The 17,937-nt window shown below is 41.6% G+C and overlaps 1 protein-coding gene across 7 annotated transcripts in view; it reads left to right on the top strand.

Moving 5' to 3' along the window:
* Positions 1–17,937, top strand: part of DCUN1D2 (defective in cullin neddylation 1 domain containing 2) — a 38,566-nt gene that overhangs the window by 2,372 nt on the left and 18,257 nt on the right. Inside the window, exons 2-6 of one of the 7 annotated variants that reach the window (XM_037042079.1) lie at positions 2,439–2,624; positions 3,841–4,057; positions 6,792–6,960; positions 14,032–14,162; positions 14,650–15,232. In XM_037042079.1, coding sequence (XP_036897974.1) covers positions 2,439–2,624; positions 3,841–4,057; positions 6,792–6,960; positions 14,032–14,162; positions 14,650–14,732 — 786 coding nt within the window. In that variant the 3' untranslated portion in view covers positions 14,733–15,232. Of the gene's footprint in view, positions 1–2,438; positions 2,625–3,636; positions 4,058–6,791; positions 6,961–14,031; positions 14,163–14,649; positions 15,233–17,937 lie in introns of those variants that run through there. The other 6 variants (XM_037042078.1, XM_037042084.1, XM_037042085.1 and 3 more) reach the window with 6 other exon arrangements.

Here is a 17,937-nt window from a genome sequence, read left to right as displayed (position 1 = left end):
GCATGGTAAGTCTCAGTGAAGGCCATCAGAGCTGAAGGCTAGGCCCTGGTCCTGCCAATTTATGGACCTTTATTAATTTTACATGGATTTCATCTTGTCTAAATAGACCAGAGCTTTCTTCTTTCCTCCATAATTTTTTTCATTTATGAGTTTTTTTCTTCTAGACAGCTTTATGCCAGTTCCCTTTCTTCCAGATTGCACTTGTAGTTTACCAATATAACACAGTCTCTGGACTTACCTTAATGATGATTGTTTTAATCACTATTATTTTACAGAGAAACTTGTAATGGGAAACATCAGACTGGTACAGCTTTAATGATAGTTCCCTTCCTTTTCATTCTAGTCAGAGACGTGTTATGTGCTGAGTGTAGGCCCGTAGCTACTCTTGCTCATTCAGAACCAGCACCTTTATACCACTTACAGGTTCAAGGTTATAGGATCTGTCTTATGACATATTAGTCACCTGGAATACATAAAAGAGGGATCTGTGTCTTTCTCTATCCACAGATCTCCCCACTTTGTAACCTAGCACAGTAACAATTCAGACTACTTCATGTAGCCTGTGTGGATGTACTCCTGCTCCTCCTCTTCTAGAGTTTTCACAAAGCAATTCCCTGTCACACTGTTGATACAACTTTGGGTCACATATTAGGAAAGGCTTCAAGAGGTTATTATCAAGAGAAGTGCCTCCAGATTAGGCATCATCCTATCTTCCAGCTGTTTGTCGATATTTACTTGTGGATCTATCAGTTGTATACAGCTGGTTAGATAATTGAGTAAGTCACCTGACAGCTAGTTATTCTGTTGATTAATCTTGGAGGTTCCGAGAGTGCTACATAGGATTTCATCTGAGGTGGAATCTATGTAACTTAAAATTACCTACTAAAAATTGTGTAGTTCTGTTGCACTTGGTGCATTCACAACAGTGTGCTACCACCACCTCGATCCAAACGTTTTCATTATCCCCAAGAAAACCCCACACCTGTTAGCACCACTCCCCCACCCCAGCTCCTGACAAGCACCACCTGCTTCCATCTTTGTGGACTTGCCTTATGGAATCATACAGCATCAGACCTTTTGTAGGTGACTTCTTTCACTCATCATGTTTGCAAGGTTCATCCACATCATAGCATCAGTGCTGTATTCCTTTTTATGACTGAATTTCATTGTATATCTATACCAAATAGTGTTTTACAACCATGACAAAATTTTAAAATCTAGCATTGATGGCAATTTCCAGAATAAATATATCATGGTTATTTTTAATGATGCACCATTTTGAGGTTGAACATCTGTTTCTATCTTAAGCTTTCTGAGGTAACCCTTGGCTTTGCCCACCCTCCCTAGGGGAGGCTGTCAGCTTTATAAAAATATACTAGCTTTATTTTTGTCGGCTTCCTGTCAAAACTTATGGGATCTGCCCTAATTTAGCTGAATTTGATCTTACCAGAGAATATTCCTTGAACTCTTTGTCTAGTCCTTTTCAAAGGCTCAATTTCAGGAAATAATGCATAGAATATATATGAGTATTCCATGTATTCCCCTAGAATATAGCTCAGGATTGTAACCTACAGACGGGCTAGCCGCCTATATTTGTAAATAAAGTTTTATTGATGCACACAGCAGGCCCACTGACTTGCATGTTGTCTGTGGCCACTTTCACTGCAATGGCAGCATCTAGTGGCTGCCACAGAGATCAATGGCTTCTGAGCTAGCTCGTCAGTTCTTAATCGTAGTTCCACCTTTCCCTGTCCTCTGAGGAACCAATAGATGGGCTTAAACATTCTGTGAAAGGGCTGAAATTTTATGAAGAATTACATGTATATCTGTGTACCGCATGTGTTCCTGGAGAGAGGATCTGTGACTTTTATCAGATTACAAAAGGGACCTAAGCCCCCAAAATGACCAATTTTGTTCTAAGTAGCCAAAATGTTAATTTTCTGTGCTACTGTAGATCAGCAATTCTCACACTTTTTAGTCCCAGTTCCATTATACACTTTAGAAATTATTGGGACCCCAAAGAGCTCTTGTTTGTGTGAATAGTAGCCATCGGTATGTACTGTATTAGACATTGAAATGGAAAGTTTAAAAATATTTATGTACTTAAAAACAAGAATAAACCCACTACATATTTACATTACATCTCTGCAGATACCTTTAATGTGTAGCTTAATAAAACAAGATAGGTTCTCGGGTGCTCTGTGTTCGGTCTGTTGTGATATCCCAAGCTATGTGGCCTCTGCAGCCTCTGCTGTCCACCAGTGAGAAGGAGCAAGGCAGAGAGGGGCTTGGAATCATCAGAAGACAGTGTTGTCATCATGGAGCCGCAGAAAGGTCTCGGGACCTGGGGTCCCGGACCACACTTGGAGAGCAGTCAGATGCATTTGACTGCATTATGTGTGCTCCTGCTGAATTGCACTGCGCTATTTTGGTGTCAGCATGCATGGAGGGACGCCTTAAGAAAAAGCTCCGGGAGCCTTGCTCTGCTGCTTATCGTTGGCATTTGGGTGAGCAGCCGGTCTGGTACGAAGGGGACGTTGACATTGCCTTTTCACGAGCAGCCGGAGCAGGCAGCTCCTTCCGGTTTCAGTGCCAGGAGGAGCTGTGCCACTTCTGGGCCTCTGGTAGGTTTTTAAAATCTTATAAAAGCAGATTTTCCAAACTAGTCCTATTTTGCTTCCTGCTTTGGCGACTGGGAAGCTCAGAGCCTGATTTTCAGCTAACTTTCAGCTCTCCTCTGTGGTGTGTGTGTCTGTATTTTATCCCTAGCTGGCTAATTTTTCCTTTTTGCCTCCTCTCAGTTTTTTCATCTGTATCTTGTCTTCTGTTTACATATTTTGTAAATTATATTTTATTTCAGGTTTCTATAAATTATGTCATCTCTTTATTTTTAACAAGAGTGAATATAAATTCTTACAAGTAAAATTTCCCCCTTCCATTATGAAGCCTTAGCATCTAATAGATTGAGTCCATTTGATTTACAGAAATTAGTGAATCACTTTTATTTCTAGTGTCATTTTCATCAAGTTACCTAAGATAAATAGAAACTTTGCCATCCTATATCTGGAATTAAGATGTATTTTGTTTCATTATATACTATATATAGTACAGTTACTTGGCAGTTTTGTTATTTACTACCTACCCACAGCCTCTGCCCTATTTTTCTATTTTATTTCTGTCTCATGTACACAGACATTCTCGCTATTAGTATCATATTCGTTTAGTTGTAACAGTCTCTTTGTGCTGCTTTTGGAACTTTTGTAAATTATTTTAACGCTGCTTAATTATATGTGTATGTTTTCATCAGTGTGGTTCTGCTGCTTTTAAGCTGGGAAAAACTTTAAAAGATGTTTCCAAACTGGGAAGCCTTCCTCCTGTTCATTAGAGCCTGAAATTAATGGGAGCCAAAAAGAACCCTACAGATGGGCGGCGGTGATATGGTCAGGCCTTGGGTCACATGCCGGGCCTTATCTCATCAGGGGGCTACGTGTGTGTATAGAGAGGGATTTTGCGGAGATTGAGAAAAAATGTACTTTCTGCAAATGGAACTGGGTAGAGATGAAAATGTGTTTTGTATAAAATACTGATTCTCGTAATTTTTTGAAGATTAGCCTTTGCATATTTGTTGCTATATAGATGCTGTCGTTTCAATTTTCAGAAGACTGTGCAGTCTTTTTAACTGATGAAGAACAAGCCTTTTCCTGTAATTCTGAAGTGAAGTTGAGTCACCCAACAAGAAAAAAACTAAGTCCAGTTAAAATATAGGCATTAGTAATAGAATGCTGAAACAAACCTCTGGATTGGCTTCATTGGCTTTCCTGCTTCTTTTGCATCCCAAAGCATAAGCTTAAATCATCTCAGAAGGACAAGGTCCGCCAGTTTATGGCATTTACTCAGACTGGCGAAAGAACTGCCATCTACTGCTTAACACAGAATGAGTGGAAACTAGACGTGGCCACCGACAACTTCTTCCAAAACCCGGACTCATTCCACAAGGACTCCATGAGAAACACAGTGGACAAGAAGAAGCTGGAGCAGCTGTACAGCAGGTACAAAGGTAAGGGTGCCGGTGATGACAAGGGCAGATGGTAGAGAACTCGCCTCCATCTCTAGGGAACAGAGTGAATGTCACATTTCTTGAATTTCTGCTGCTGTGTTCAAAAGACCTCCAAGATGCTGTTCCTACTCTTCCTGATATTCAGCCACAAAATCCAGTCAGTTTAAGTGGAACCGTAGCTCTTAATCGATAGAGAGGAGGGTGGGATGAGAAGAGAGGAGTCTAAAGATGGATGGGCAGTCAGCTGTCCTCACTGGGATCACTGGTGGCAGGAGGGCCATCCGTGGTGTAGTGCCGTGGCCAGGTGGCTGGCTACACCTGTGAATACAGTGTTTGGTTTCCCCGAGCAGCTCCATCAAGGCCATGATATTGGTAGTGAGAAAGTTGTTTAAAACAGTACCAAATCATAAAAAATATTTCCGACACGTCAGTAAAAGCCATCCCTCCGTTATAGCAGTGTCGTGGCGTTGTAACACTGAAACAACTTCGGTTCTTGCACGAGCTTTGGGATGAGCTCTCACTAAAGGGAGCTTTGTATTGGAGATTGGGGAGGTTGTTATTTTTATTGAAATCAGCACCTAGAATGGAGCTTTCCATATCAAAATACAGTCATGCTGCAAAAATAAGTCTGCATGATAGAGGTGTACAGATTCAAACCACTCAGCAGTCTTTCACATTTCATATCAAATGTCAGATCTGTGCTATAATGGGAGAGGCAGCAAGATTTAAGAGGTGACTGAGTTATTTTTTTCTAGAAATTTCTAAGGCTAATCTTGATAGTTCCAAAACTTAAAAAAAATACTGATTTAAACAAGTGTTAATTCAAACAGAATAACTCCCTTAGATTTAAGTTTTTATTATTTTCATGTTTTACTTTTTTAATCTGTCTTTTTAGATCTGAAGAGTAGATTGAAAATAATGTTCTTGCCCTGGCTGGTGTAGCTCAGTGGACTGAGTGATGGCCTGCAAACCAAAGGGTTGCTGGTTCAATTCCCAGTCAGGGCACATGCCTGGGTTGCAGGCCAGGTCCCCAGTAGGGGGCGCGTGAGAGGCAAAGTTTCTTTCCCTCTCTCTCTCTCCTTCTCTTACCCTCTCTCTACAAATAAATAAAATCTGAAAAAGAAAAAGAAAATAGTGTTATTTTTATTTTAAAAAATTTTGGTTCAGAAACATTCTATGGTTAAAAAAAGAAATGTACTTTTAGTTCTCGAAAAAGTGAACATTATTCTTAATTAAGCTTTAGTGTGCTTTATATATTTTGGCTAAGTCAATTGTTGAGCTAATTTTGTAAGTCAGATGGTATGCAGATTTTAAAATTTATTCAAATATGTGCAGATGTCTTCAAAAAATACTTTCATATAAGTGAAAATTGTCATTTTTTAAACTTCATCTCTTCATTATTTAATATTATCCATGCAATTCTAGTCAGTTAAAGTACATGTATGGTACAATTGTTTTGTATTCTAAAAATAAATATATGATTCAAAGACTATTCACAAATATAATGTTGGTTATTGTATTAGTATATCCAAATGAATGCTTTTGAAATTAAAGTATTTAATTTTATTGCATATGAAATTTATCAAGATTGCTTATTAGATGAGAGCACTGTAGACCAATTTTTTTTATTACTCTAAAAATCTGCAATGTTAAGGGCATGGAAAGACAAGCGACAGCATCTTACAGAAGCTCCATCCCGTGCGCCCGCGGTTGCCCTCCCACCGGTGCCCGTGAGACAGTGGGAGGGGAAGAGAGTGGGACAAGCAGTTGTGGTTCATTCGTTTGCTCATCTGTCTCTCTTGGACATATGCATTTTTATATTTATATAATATATATTTAGATATGCATTTAGATTTATAAATATAAATATGAATATATATGTTCATATTGTTATATATGAAACTTAAGTGACCAAAATTAAAATTTGTATGACAGAAGAAAAGTTTATCACACTTAATCTTTATTTAAGCAAAGGAGCGACCAGTTTTCTGTTTGCACCTTCTGAACTGACGGAGTTAACACCCATACTGTGATAATAATATATTATGATGCACACAGTCTGTCTGAAATGACTAGATCTAGTTGGGTGAAGTCTTGCTGGGTTGCTTCTCTTAATAGATTTTACTATTTGATTTTCCGATAAGGAAATGCTAAGTTTCTTAATTTTATTTATAAACCAGAAATGAAGGGTGGGAGAAGCCTGAATTTCTAAGTGGTTAAACATGGATGTGTAAGAGTGATTAGAAAATAAGTATTGTACAATAGCATTAGAACTAAGCAAATGAAATCACTTTTAAATGAAAATATCAATCTTTCGGTGGGGTTGTGATAAAAACTTAAAGTATTATAAATGCTTCACCAGTGCAGTATTTTTGTAACAATTTGCCTTTGGACAAACTAAGATTTTGTAAACTTGAATTTTATTTTACTTTAGGGACATTACATTTTTTCTTAATGATGAAAAGAAGATCTTTGAGATGAAACTTCTCAAAGAAGCTACAATGATTTTTTTCTACTAACATCCAGAAACCTAGACTTTAGAAAGAGGCGTATGTTCTGGATAAATTACTATTTGTTGCCGTCCTTCACATGTAGTAAAAATTGCAGTCTGTTGATTGATGTATTTGAAACATTCTTGCTAGAACTGTGTAGTAGAGGTATGAGTCTAACAACCCATTTTAATAATACTTTTCAAAATAGTATAACTGATTTTTTCCCTTAATTTTAACTGTAGACCCACAAGATGAAAATAAAATTGGAATTGATGGGATTCAACAGTTTTGTGATGATTTAAGCCTCGACCCTGCCAGCATCAGCGTTTTGGTGATAGCATGGAAGTTCAAGGCTGCGACTCAGTGTGAATTCAGCAAAAAGGAATTTGTAGAGGGCATGGCAGAGCTGGGGTGAGTCACGTGGTCTTGGTTTAACTCGTTTCAGAAAGAAAGATACTTTGAACATTAATTCTTTTTCAGTCCGTAAATATTAATCTTATGTCAATTTATTTTCTTTGTGTAGCTTACAAGTTTTTAAATAATGCATCTGCACTATATTAAGCCTTTGATGTCCCTTTAATTCCTATTTAAGTTTTATTTAACAATTTTATTCAGATTAATTCCTTATATACCTTATTCTCTACTCTTTTTTTTTTTTTCATTTTAAACTGACAATAAACATCTGGGTGTTTTTGTTTGTCTTCAGCTATTTAGTTTGTTTCATAATACTGTACACTAAATGTGTCATTTAGTGTGTTGCTACCTTAAACTAATAAAACATCACTTTCATTTTTGCCTGTGACATTTCTCTGTTTTACCTACAGGGTTGGGGTAAAAGCTTCATTAATAATTTAAGATGTTTCTCATTTGTCAGATAAGTCAAAGAAGTCAATGAAAGCATATAACATCAATGTCTTTTAATCATTGAGCTTATTGAACTATTTCATGAGGTTGTATAAAAGCCAAGTTGCTTGACTTGCTGATATTCTGAGATTTCAGTGTTGACACCTTAAACTAGCTTTCCTTAGTGCTTAAGGAGCTTGAAAGCCTAAGGTAAACATGTTCTTAAGGCATGTGCTTACAGTATTCGGGGGGCGGGGGGTGCAGAACAGAGCATTTGTTGTTTCCATTAAACGGATGAGTCTGACATATCTCTCAGCCTTGTGGCAGGGGCGTCCAGCCTTTTGGCATCTCTGGACCTCACTGGAAGAAGGGCTCTGTTGGACCACACATTAAATACATTGAGACACATAACCACAAAAACATCTCCTAATGTTTTAAATAAGTTTATGGTTTTGTGTTGGGCCACACTCATAGCCATCCTGGGCCGCAGGTTGGAGGCCCCTGATAGAGGATAAACTCTAGAGACTTCCATTTCTAGAGTTATCTCACCAAATTCCTGTGGTTTTATGAAACCAACTGAACAAGAGACCATTATGATAATGGTGTACTAGCATATTTCATGTTCTCTGTGCTAGGAAAGCCCAGTAGTTTCAGAATGGAAAAGAACCCATGAAAAGGAGAATTCCATGCACATGATACTAAATACTACCCCATCTGTTAAAATCTCCCCAAAATGAGAGATTTGGAAATAAGTGCTTCTTACAGAAACACTGACTGGCCTTTCTAAGGCACTGTCTTCGAATATGTTGTACAAGTAAAATTCTAAAATCCCTATTATCCTGTTAAGTGTCTTAACTTAAAAACCATACTTTAAAGATTTTGAGTGTGACTGTCTGTGAAATGTGTTAGCTAATTTCATGCCCTTTCATATAGAGGACACACAATGTGATTGAAGATTAAGTTAATGATTGTTAATGGTAAGGCTCTCCACATCTCACAGGGCAGTTAAAGGTTAAAGCATTTTGTAAATATTAAAGTGCTACATACTAAGTGGAAGCATTATTCACGTGTTGGTAAAGTATATTGTTAAGACAAGCTCCATGCTTTTAGGGATGCAAAGGACTGTTGCCTTCTAGTCTAAAAGCACTAAGCTTTAAAATATACTTTGGCTTTTGTGTCTACTCTATTCATTATTTTTTATACTTTTTTCCTGGCTGCTAATAGTTGACTTTGGCTAGTGTACCTGCTTTTAACAGTTATCTTATTACATCCTTTCACTGTGGGCTTGAGGATTTTTAGGTAGACTGAGTAAACTTTATGAAATACTTTGACATCTTTGTAGAAACAAAAAAATGACTGCATGTGTCGCTCTATTTCTGGGTTCTCTGTTGTAATCCGTGAGTCTGTTTTTCTGCCCTCACGCTCTGAGTTTAACCAGACTGCAGGACACGAGGCCAGCAAACAAAAAGCAATGTTATTTCAAAACACTGAGTGCAACAAAACAAGGTGAATTTTAAACATATGTCATTTCCAGTAGCATCAAAAACACAAAACACCTAGGATAAACGTGATTAAATGCGTGTGCCACCTCCACGGAGAAAGCAACTCACTGGAAACCTGGCTGGAGGAACAGACTTCATTTTTAGATTGGCGTACTTGGTGTTTGATCCCGAATTATTCTGTACATTTTATCTGATCTCAATCAAAACCCTAATAAGTAGTAGGTTTATGTGTGTGTGATTTGACAAGCTGATTTTAAATTTATATGGGTGTGCACAGTCAAAATAGCCATAATTCTTAAAGAAAAAAGAATGAGGTGAGAAGATTTGTTCTACTGGGTAATCAGGACTTTTCAAAGTATAGTAACTAAGACTATGTTGAGAATCAGAATAGGTAAATAGACCAGAGGAACAGAATGGAGGCCCCAGAAACAAACCCATGTATACGGGTACATTCGATTTATGGCAAAGGCAGCATTTTAGGAAAGTGGAGGAAGGGCATCTTTTCAGTAAATGATTCTGGAAGAAGGGCATACGGAAAAAAATTTTATCTTGATGCCTGCCTCACTCCATACATACCAATCGGTTCCAAGTGGATTGTAGAGCTGCTTGTGAAAGGCTAATGGTAGAAGCCTCTAGAAAATAATGTGGGAGAATATCTTTATGATCATGCAGTAGGGAAGGTTTTTAAATATCACCAAGAAAACACTATAAAGAAGATTGATAGAGTGTACTGTGCTAAAAAATTATGGGTTATTAAGAAACACCATCAAGGAAGGGAAAGGGCAGCTCATATCCCGAAGTATTTTAAAAATACTTAAATGAGAAAGGTTTATATCCTTAAGATAGAAAAATTTCCATTTCTGGCCAAGATAGAGGTGTAGGTAAGAGGCACATTGTGCCTCCTCACACAAACAAAACAAGGACAACAAATTTAAAAACAGCCAAAACTGACAGAAAATCGAACTGTGTGGAAGTCCAACAACCAAGGAGTTAAAGAAGAAAAATTCATCCAGACCAGTAGGAGGGGCGGAAATGGTCAGCTGGGCAGAGAGGACTTGGGGCAAGGCAGGGGCTTTTGGACCAGGCGGTACCAGATTCATCTGCAGATAAACCAGGAGGAACCACTGGGGAGCGAGACAGACCGTGCAACCCAGGGTCCCAGCGCAGGGAAATAAAGCCTCAAACCTTTGATTGAAAACACCTGTGGGGGTTGAGGTGGCAGCGGAAAAAACTCCCAGCCTCATGGGAGAGTTTGTTGGAGAGGTCCACAGGGTCCTAGAATATACACAAACCCACCCACATGGGAATTAGCACCAGAAGAGCCCAATTTGCTTGTGGGAAACCATGGAAGTGACTGAAAACCAACAGAGATGGAGCAAGCAGCTATGTTCCCTCTCAGACCCCTCCCCCACATATAGCGTCACAACCCAGTGACTGTGTTGCCCCACCCTGGTAAACACCTAAGGCTCCACCCCTCACTATATAACAGGCACGCTGAGACAAAAAAAAAAAAAAAAAAAAAAAGGCCCAAATGAAAGAAGAGATCAAAACTCCAGAAAGAAATACAACAAATCAACAAAGAGATAGCCAACCTATCAGATGCACAGTTCAAAACACTGATTATCAGGATGCTCCAGAACTCACTAGGTACTTCAATAGCATAAAAAGACCCAGGTAGCAATGAAGGTCCCATTATGTGAAATAAAGAAAAATCTATAGGGAACCAACAGTGACAGGAAGGAAACCAGGACTCAAATCAACGGTTTGGAGCAGAAGGAAGAAATAAACATCCAACCAGAATAGAATGAAGAAACAATTCACAAAAATGAGGAGAGACTTAGGAACCTCTGGTACATCTTCAAACATTCCAACATCCAAATCATAGGGGTAACAGAAGAAGAGCAAGATCGAGACCTTGAAAACTTATTTGAACAAATAATGAAGGAGAACTTCTCCATTCTGGCAAAGGAAATAGATTAGACTTTTAGGAAGTGTAGGAAGCTCATGGAGTCCCAAAGAAGTTGGACCCGAGGAAGGAGTCCAACAAGGCACATCATAATTTTGTTAGCCAAGATTAAAAATAAGGAGAGAATTAGCCCTGGCTGGTGTAGCTCAGTGGATTGAGCACCGGCCTGCGAACCAGAGGATCGCGGTTTGATTCCCAGTCAGGGCACATGCCTGGGTTGTAGTCCAGTTCCCTGCAGGCCAACTCCCAGCAGGGGACGCACAAAAGGCAACCATACATTGATGTTTCTCTCCCTCTCTCCTTCCCCTCTAAAGATAAATAAAATCTTTAAAAAAAAAAAGGAGAGAATCTTAAAAGCAGCAAGAGAAAAGGAGACAGTTCCCAGTTCTTATGGGAACTGCAAAGGAGTTCCCATAAGACTATCAGCTGATTTCTTAAAAGAGACCTTGCAGGCAAGAAGGAGCTGGAAAAAAATATTCCAAATCCTGAAAGGCAAGGGCCTACATTCAAGATGACTCTATCCAGCAAAGCTCTCATTTAGAATGGAAGGGCAGATAAAATGCGTCCCAGATAAGGTCAAATTAAAGAAGTTAATCATCTCCAAACCCTTATTATATGAAATATTAAAGGGATCTTATCTAAGAAAAAGAAGAGAAAAATATGAACACTAAAATGACAACAAACTCACAGCTATTAACAACTGAACCAAAAAAAAAAAAAAACCTAAGCAAACAACTAGAACAGGAACAGAATCCCAGAAATGGAGGTCACATGGAGGGTTATCAGCAGGGGAGTGGGAGGGGGAGAGAGAAGGAAAAGGTACAGAGAATAAGTAGCATAAATGGTAGGTAGAAAATAGGTAGGGAGGTTAAGAATCGTATAGGAAATGTAGAGGCCAAAGAACTTACATGTATGACCATGACATGAACTAAAGGTAGGGAATGCAGGTAGGAGGGGGTATACAGGGTGGAGGGGAATAAAGGGGGGAAACTGGGACAAGTGTAATAGCATAATCAATAAATTATTTTTTTATATTTAAAATTTTTATAAAACAATAAGAAAAAGATAGCTTAATTGAAAATGGGCTCTTGAACAGGCACTTCACAAAAGAGAATTTCTTAATGGCTAGTGAAAATAAGCATGCTTAATCTCATTCATTGGGGAACTGCAAATTAAAACTACAATGAAATAGAAGCTCACAACCCACTCTTTAGAATGGCTAAATAAGACACAGTCACAAATGCAGGTGAAAATGTGAGTCAACAGGAAATCCAGTGTACTGCTGGGAGTCCACTAGACTCCTAGGCTAGTGAGTGGGATGTGAAGTGGGACATGGGAAGACTGTTTGATGCTACTTACTAAACTGAAGGTGCTTGGCCCCTGTTACCCAGGTGTTCTACTCTTGGGTGTGTCTAACATAACACATGCATGTGTATGCCAGGATACATGTACAGAAACATTTTTAACATCATTCTTTGTAACCAGAAAACTAGGAACAGCCAAAATACTTCTCATCAGTAGAATATATAAATTAGAAAAGATGACCAGAATGGAATGTTATACAGCAATGAAAATGAACCAACCACAGCACACATATCAACATAAATGAACCTCACAGACATAATGTTGGCACAGAAAGCCAGACACTAATAATACACATCCTAAGTTCCCATTCAAAAAGTTCAGAAACAGCCCTGGCTGGTGTGGCTCAGTGGATTGAGCATCAGCTTGGAAAACAAAGGGTCACTGGTTCAATTCCCGGTTAGGGCACACGCCTGGGCTGTGGGCCAGGTCCCCAGTAGTGGGCACACAAGAGGCAACCACACATTGATGTCTCTCTCCCTCTCTTTCTCCTTTCTTTCCTCTCTATCTAAAAATAAATAAATAAAATCTTTTAAAAAGTTTTTTAAACTTCAGAAACAGGAGTAACTAACTCACACTGTCAACTAGGGCCAACTGGAGTGAGGGAGGCATAAAGAAGGGCAAGGAAGTGACCACATGGAGGAAGGAGGTCGTGATGGGGCAGGGCCTGCGGCCACTCCCCAGGGTAGACTGCACTCAGGAGCTCGTGTGATAGCCCCGGAAGTTGTGCATTTGTACTTCTTGGTATGTTCATGGACTTGGTCTGCGGTTGGTTCTGGCCGCTCCAGGACTTTCTCCATTGCCTCTCCTCAGCCCTGCTCTACTTCGATGCCTGGATAAATGAGGTGTTGCTTTTGTTCGCTTCCTTGCTGTGTAGTCAAAATAAAAACAACAAATTTCATTTTACTTTTCTAGATTCTGCTTTTTAAAAGAAGATTTTACTTAATTAATTTTAGAGAGGGGGTAAAGGTTAGAGAAGGAGAGGGAGAGAAACATTGATGTGTAGAGATGCGTCAATGGGTTACCCCCTGTACAGCTCCAACTGGAGACCTGGCCGGCAGCCCAGACATGTGCCCTGACTGGGAATCAAACCGGCGACCTTTCAGTTGGAAGGCTGGCACTCAGTCCACTGAACCACACCAGCCAGAGCTAGATTCTGCTTCAGAGGCTTTTTGGTATTTTTAAGTGTTACTGACTTTGAAGGACAATTCAATTTAAAAACAATAGAGTTATGTTTTATTATACTTGGATATTTTACATCTAACCCACTGTAATGAAGAAACCCCTAGATACAGTAGCTTAAGGCCACAGGTTCATTTTGCATCGCAGCACAGTACAGGGGTACAGCTGGCAGAGTAACACGGTTCTGTGAGGTCACTGAGGCAGTAGGGTCTTGTCACTCTGTCACCTCAGGTCATCAGCCTCTGTTTCATCGGAGCCACAGAGTTAAATCATGTTCATATTCCAGACCGCACAGAGGAAGGCAAACAATTTTGGCTTTTGATTTTTCTCTTCTTTTAATGACAGCTTTATTAAGATATAATGCACATACCACATCATTTACCCATTTACAGTGTAAAAATTAGTGGTTTAGGTGTCTTCACAGAGCTGTGCAGACATCACCCCAGCCAGTTTTAGAGCATTTCAGGCTTTTTAGCCAGAAAAAGGGGCCCGTGAGAATTCCACTGACCCGCCCCCTCAGAGCCAAGCCTCGGCCACACCGAATCGCAGAGGCGCTGCCAACTGCTGGGGACCCGGCAGGCCTGGCCGCTGCCCATGACAAAGCACTGTCTCTGTCTCTCGTCACAGGTGCGACAGCACAGAAAAGCTGAAAGCGCTTCTGCCAAGGCTGGAACAAGAGCTTAAGGACACCGTGAAGTTTAAGGATTTCTATCAGTTTACTTTTACCTTTGCTAAGAACCCTGGGCAAAAAGGTTTAGGTGAGTATGAAATCCAAACTTGCAAGAAGCCACGTCTTACGACACTGTGAGTGGGTGCGACCAACCAGCCCTGGGTCCCGCCCACTGTTGTGACCCCTCTGTGTGCCCCGTTTCCCGTCTGCTAAGTGGCTGCCTGTGCAGGTGCCACAGTTTGTAGTGCTGTGTGCTTGAACACCTCAACCAGTGCCACTCTCAGATTTGGGGTTAAATGTCTACATTTTAAAATGTGAATAAATTTGCAAATGTTGTCTGTACTCTGATATTGACACCTAATTGACTAATGAGTTAGAGAGGTCAACAGTTAATGTTGGCAGCCGGCATGCTTGTCCTCGCTGGGTGTGTGACCCCGCTGGTGGTGTTGCTAAGATTACCAGGCGGCGTTAGTCGTGTCCCGATCAGGAGGTTTAAAGTTAACTTAGCGGAAACCAGTTCTGGTATGCGTTGGGTTCCTTTAGTACAGGCACACCTCGTTTATTGTGCTTCACAGATACTGTGTTTTCATCAGCGTCAATGCAAGACCTTCCACCAGCAAAAAGATTGCATCTCACTGAAGGCTCAGCTGATAGTTAGCATTTTTAAAGTACGTATATTGTTTTTTTAGACGTAGTGCTGTTGCACACTTAATAGACTCTAGTGTAGTGTGAACATGAATTTTACATGCACTGGAGAACCAAACGTTTGTGCGACTCGTTTCACTGTGACACCGGCGTTACTGTGGTTGCCGGGAGCTGAGCCTGCCGGGCCTCCGTTGCCTGCCCGAGCTGCCGTCAGCTCTGTGATTTTGTCGTGATGTGGCTTGTGTGTTACTGTGTGTGGTACGTTCGGAAAATTTTTACCTTAAAATTTTAGTTTGAATTTTTGGTTGATATGAGGGTTTTATTTTGCTTATTTCATTTGTTTTGCCCCAAAGTACTATATAGTTTATTTTTGTCTTATCCCTTTGTAAAAATAAATTAATTTTGACCTAAATTTTCTTGCCTAATATAACAGATTTATGTTTAGTGTGTTAAAATCTACAAGTTTGGAGGAGGGCTTACACTGTCTTTTTTATAAGGATTAAATGGGTATATTAGAAAGTATATTTTGAAGAAAAGTTCTTATAAATAAAAGCAATATTATAAGATGACCAAAATTAGGTAGGAAACCTGAAAGGGGCTTGAAAATTCACAGATAGAAAAATCCGTAGCAGGCATCTGGATTCAGACCCTGATTTCACTCCTGCATGTTCGCAGGTGTGTGTGTGCAGTAGGCATTCTCTTCCCTCCATCTTTCCCACTTCCTTTCTTTCCTTCTCCCAGCAACAGGTCAAAGGCAGGTACAGACTGAGACAGCAGGAACTCTGTCCCTACGTCAGGGAGGTGGGCAGCAGGCACTCTGTCCCTACGTCAGGGAGGTGGGCAGCAGGCACTCTGTCCCTACGTCAGGGAGGTGGGCAGCAGGAACTCTGTCCTTACGTCAGGGAGGTGGGCAGCAGGCACTCTGTCCCTTCGTCAGGGCGGTGGGCAGCAGGAACTCTGTCCCTACATCAGGGAGGTGGGCAGCAGGAACTCTGTCCTTACGTCAGGGCGGTGGGCAGCACTCACTTCTGCCTCAGTCTGGGATGGCAGGTAGCCATCTTTTCCTAAGCACTGTCTACTACTTCCATGGCAGGGGGGTTTTTCTCCAGTGCTGTGGGCTGTTCATTTTTTCTGTTGCTGCCTTACACTGTGATGAGTCTCTCATCAGATTCCCTCTCTGGGGGCTGGTCCACTGTGTGAAGGGGTTTCTCGGCCCGCATGCCACCTCCCAGGTCGTGCACCTGCCACCTCAGGAGCGGAACTTGCCTGAATGGATCTGCTTTTAAAACTTCGGAAGGTGGACATGGGAGAATCACTGGGGAAATAGGAGCGCAGTTTTTCCCATTCAAGAAAGCGGGTGAGCAAACAGAGGCTGTCCGTGGTGTAAAGGTGCAGCAGCAAGGTGCTTCCGACATCACAGGGCTGTGCACATTCCCCCTTTGTCACCAGTCAGAGAGCTGATGTCATGAAAGGTATTTGTAGGACCCATGGAAGAGGTGGTTCTGACACATTTGTTTGTGAAGAAAAGGATTGATTTCCTGTTTGGCCTGATGTCCGTGGAGGATCTGTTCCGTAACCAAGTGCCCAGAGTGGGAGGAAAGGGCGGTCCAGGGCAGCAGCAGGGTGACGGCTGGGCCTGCGCAGTGAGAAGACGCAGAAGCTGAGTTTCGTCTGCTCTCACCCCGTCACAGAGACCAACGTGTTGTCAACGGACTGAGATAAGGTGGCCGAGGGGCCACTGCAGGCACAAGCCCTGATTTGCCCCTGGCTTCTCTGTGGCTCGGCAGGGTGTCACCTAGAGAAGAGCTTGCCAGATGCTTCCGGAAGGACTGCAAAGAGGCAAGGCTCTGAGGCATTGGTAGCAAGGCCCTGGTTAAAGTAGAATTCCAGAGAATTCCGGTTCTGTTAGTGCAGAGTGGAGAGTTGGACTTGTGGTCCTGTGCTCTTGGGAAAATTCAAATACTTGGCACATTTTAAAAAGAAACAACTCGTACGGCGAGGTTAAAACTGGAGTGGAATGATAGCGGTCACCCCAGGGGTGCTGCCTCGGCCCTGGACACACAGGTCTCCCTCTGTATCTTCGCTGCCATTCAGATGTGCAAATGCAGGACTGGCAGTCAGTGTGGTTTCTGTTTGTAGGTGGGGGCTTTTATCTTCTACCTTCTACCTTGTTACTGGAAAGAAAGGCGGGAACCAGCCTTTGTGAAGCACGTACGATGTGGCGGCCTGGTGCCTTCTTCTGGTTCACATGTGGCCTTACCCCACTTTACAAACAGGGAAACCGAGGCCAAGGCACAAAAGGCCGTGTTGGAGGAAGGAGCACAGGCTGTGACCGCAGGGTTTGGAGCCCTTGCTCACCATCCCATGTGTTCACACCTCCTCGTGGGCTGCCGGGCGTGTGCTGGGCGGAAACCAGGGCCTGGGTACGCTGGAGTCTGGGGTGCAGGAGGACAGTGGCGCAGCGCGAGTCCCACCGTCAGGCCCTGTGGGGAGAGCTTGGATGGGCAAAGTAGGCTCAGGTCTGTCTTGGCCCATCCATCCCCTCTGGTCGCTGCTTGCCTTGGCACTGCCTGCCGTCTAGGGCTTTCTCCTCTGAGTTTGGCCCATTATGTCACCTGTCCCCTCACATTCTCGGATCACTCCAAGATTCCCCTTTAAGTAGTCTCTGTGCCAGGGTATGTCCCATTCTACCCACATCTTGTATCTTATATGATTTGATTTTAATTTACTTGTTTTATACCATGCATATATATATTAAATGAGCAAAATACGTTACAATTTTAAAACTCTTAAAATGTTCACAGTTCTGTTTTAGTACAGATGACTTCATCTCAGTTTTTAGAGCAACAAACATTGTCAAAAAAAGCACAGTGGTCTCCTCCTGCATGTTGCTTCATCCGGTTATATCAGAGTTGGAGCCAGAGGGAAGTGATGGGCTGTGCCACTCACTCCAGCACGGGGGCGGAAAAGGCTTTCTTACTCTCTGAGAGCGGCTGCAGCTTGTCCTGGCAGAGGGCGTGTCACCTGGTCACCTGGTGGGTGAGCTGCAGTGTATCCTGACTAGCATGTGTCACCTGGTGGTCAGGCCCAGTGATAAGCCAGATTTCAAGGCCAGTGTCAGTCTAGTTAGGAGACGGCGTGACTTTGGTCAGAGTAACAATAGCAGTGAGTTGTTAAGAGCATTGTCTTGCTTTTTATGTGGTGCTAGTATGAAGACA

Source organism: Sturnira hondurensis, unplaced genomic scaffold (genome assembly GCF_014824575.4).
Source record: "Sturnira hondurensis isolate 20B ecotype Veracruz unplaced genomic scaffold, ASM1482457v3 Scaffold0003681, whole genome shotgun sequence".
NCBI classification, from domain to species: domain Eukaryota; kingdom Metazoa; phylum Chordata; class Mammalia; order Chiroptera; family Phyllostomidae; genus Sturnira; species Sturnira hondurensis.
This window is presented reverse-complemented; position numbering and strand designations above follow the sequence as displayed.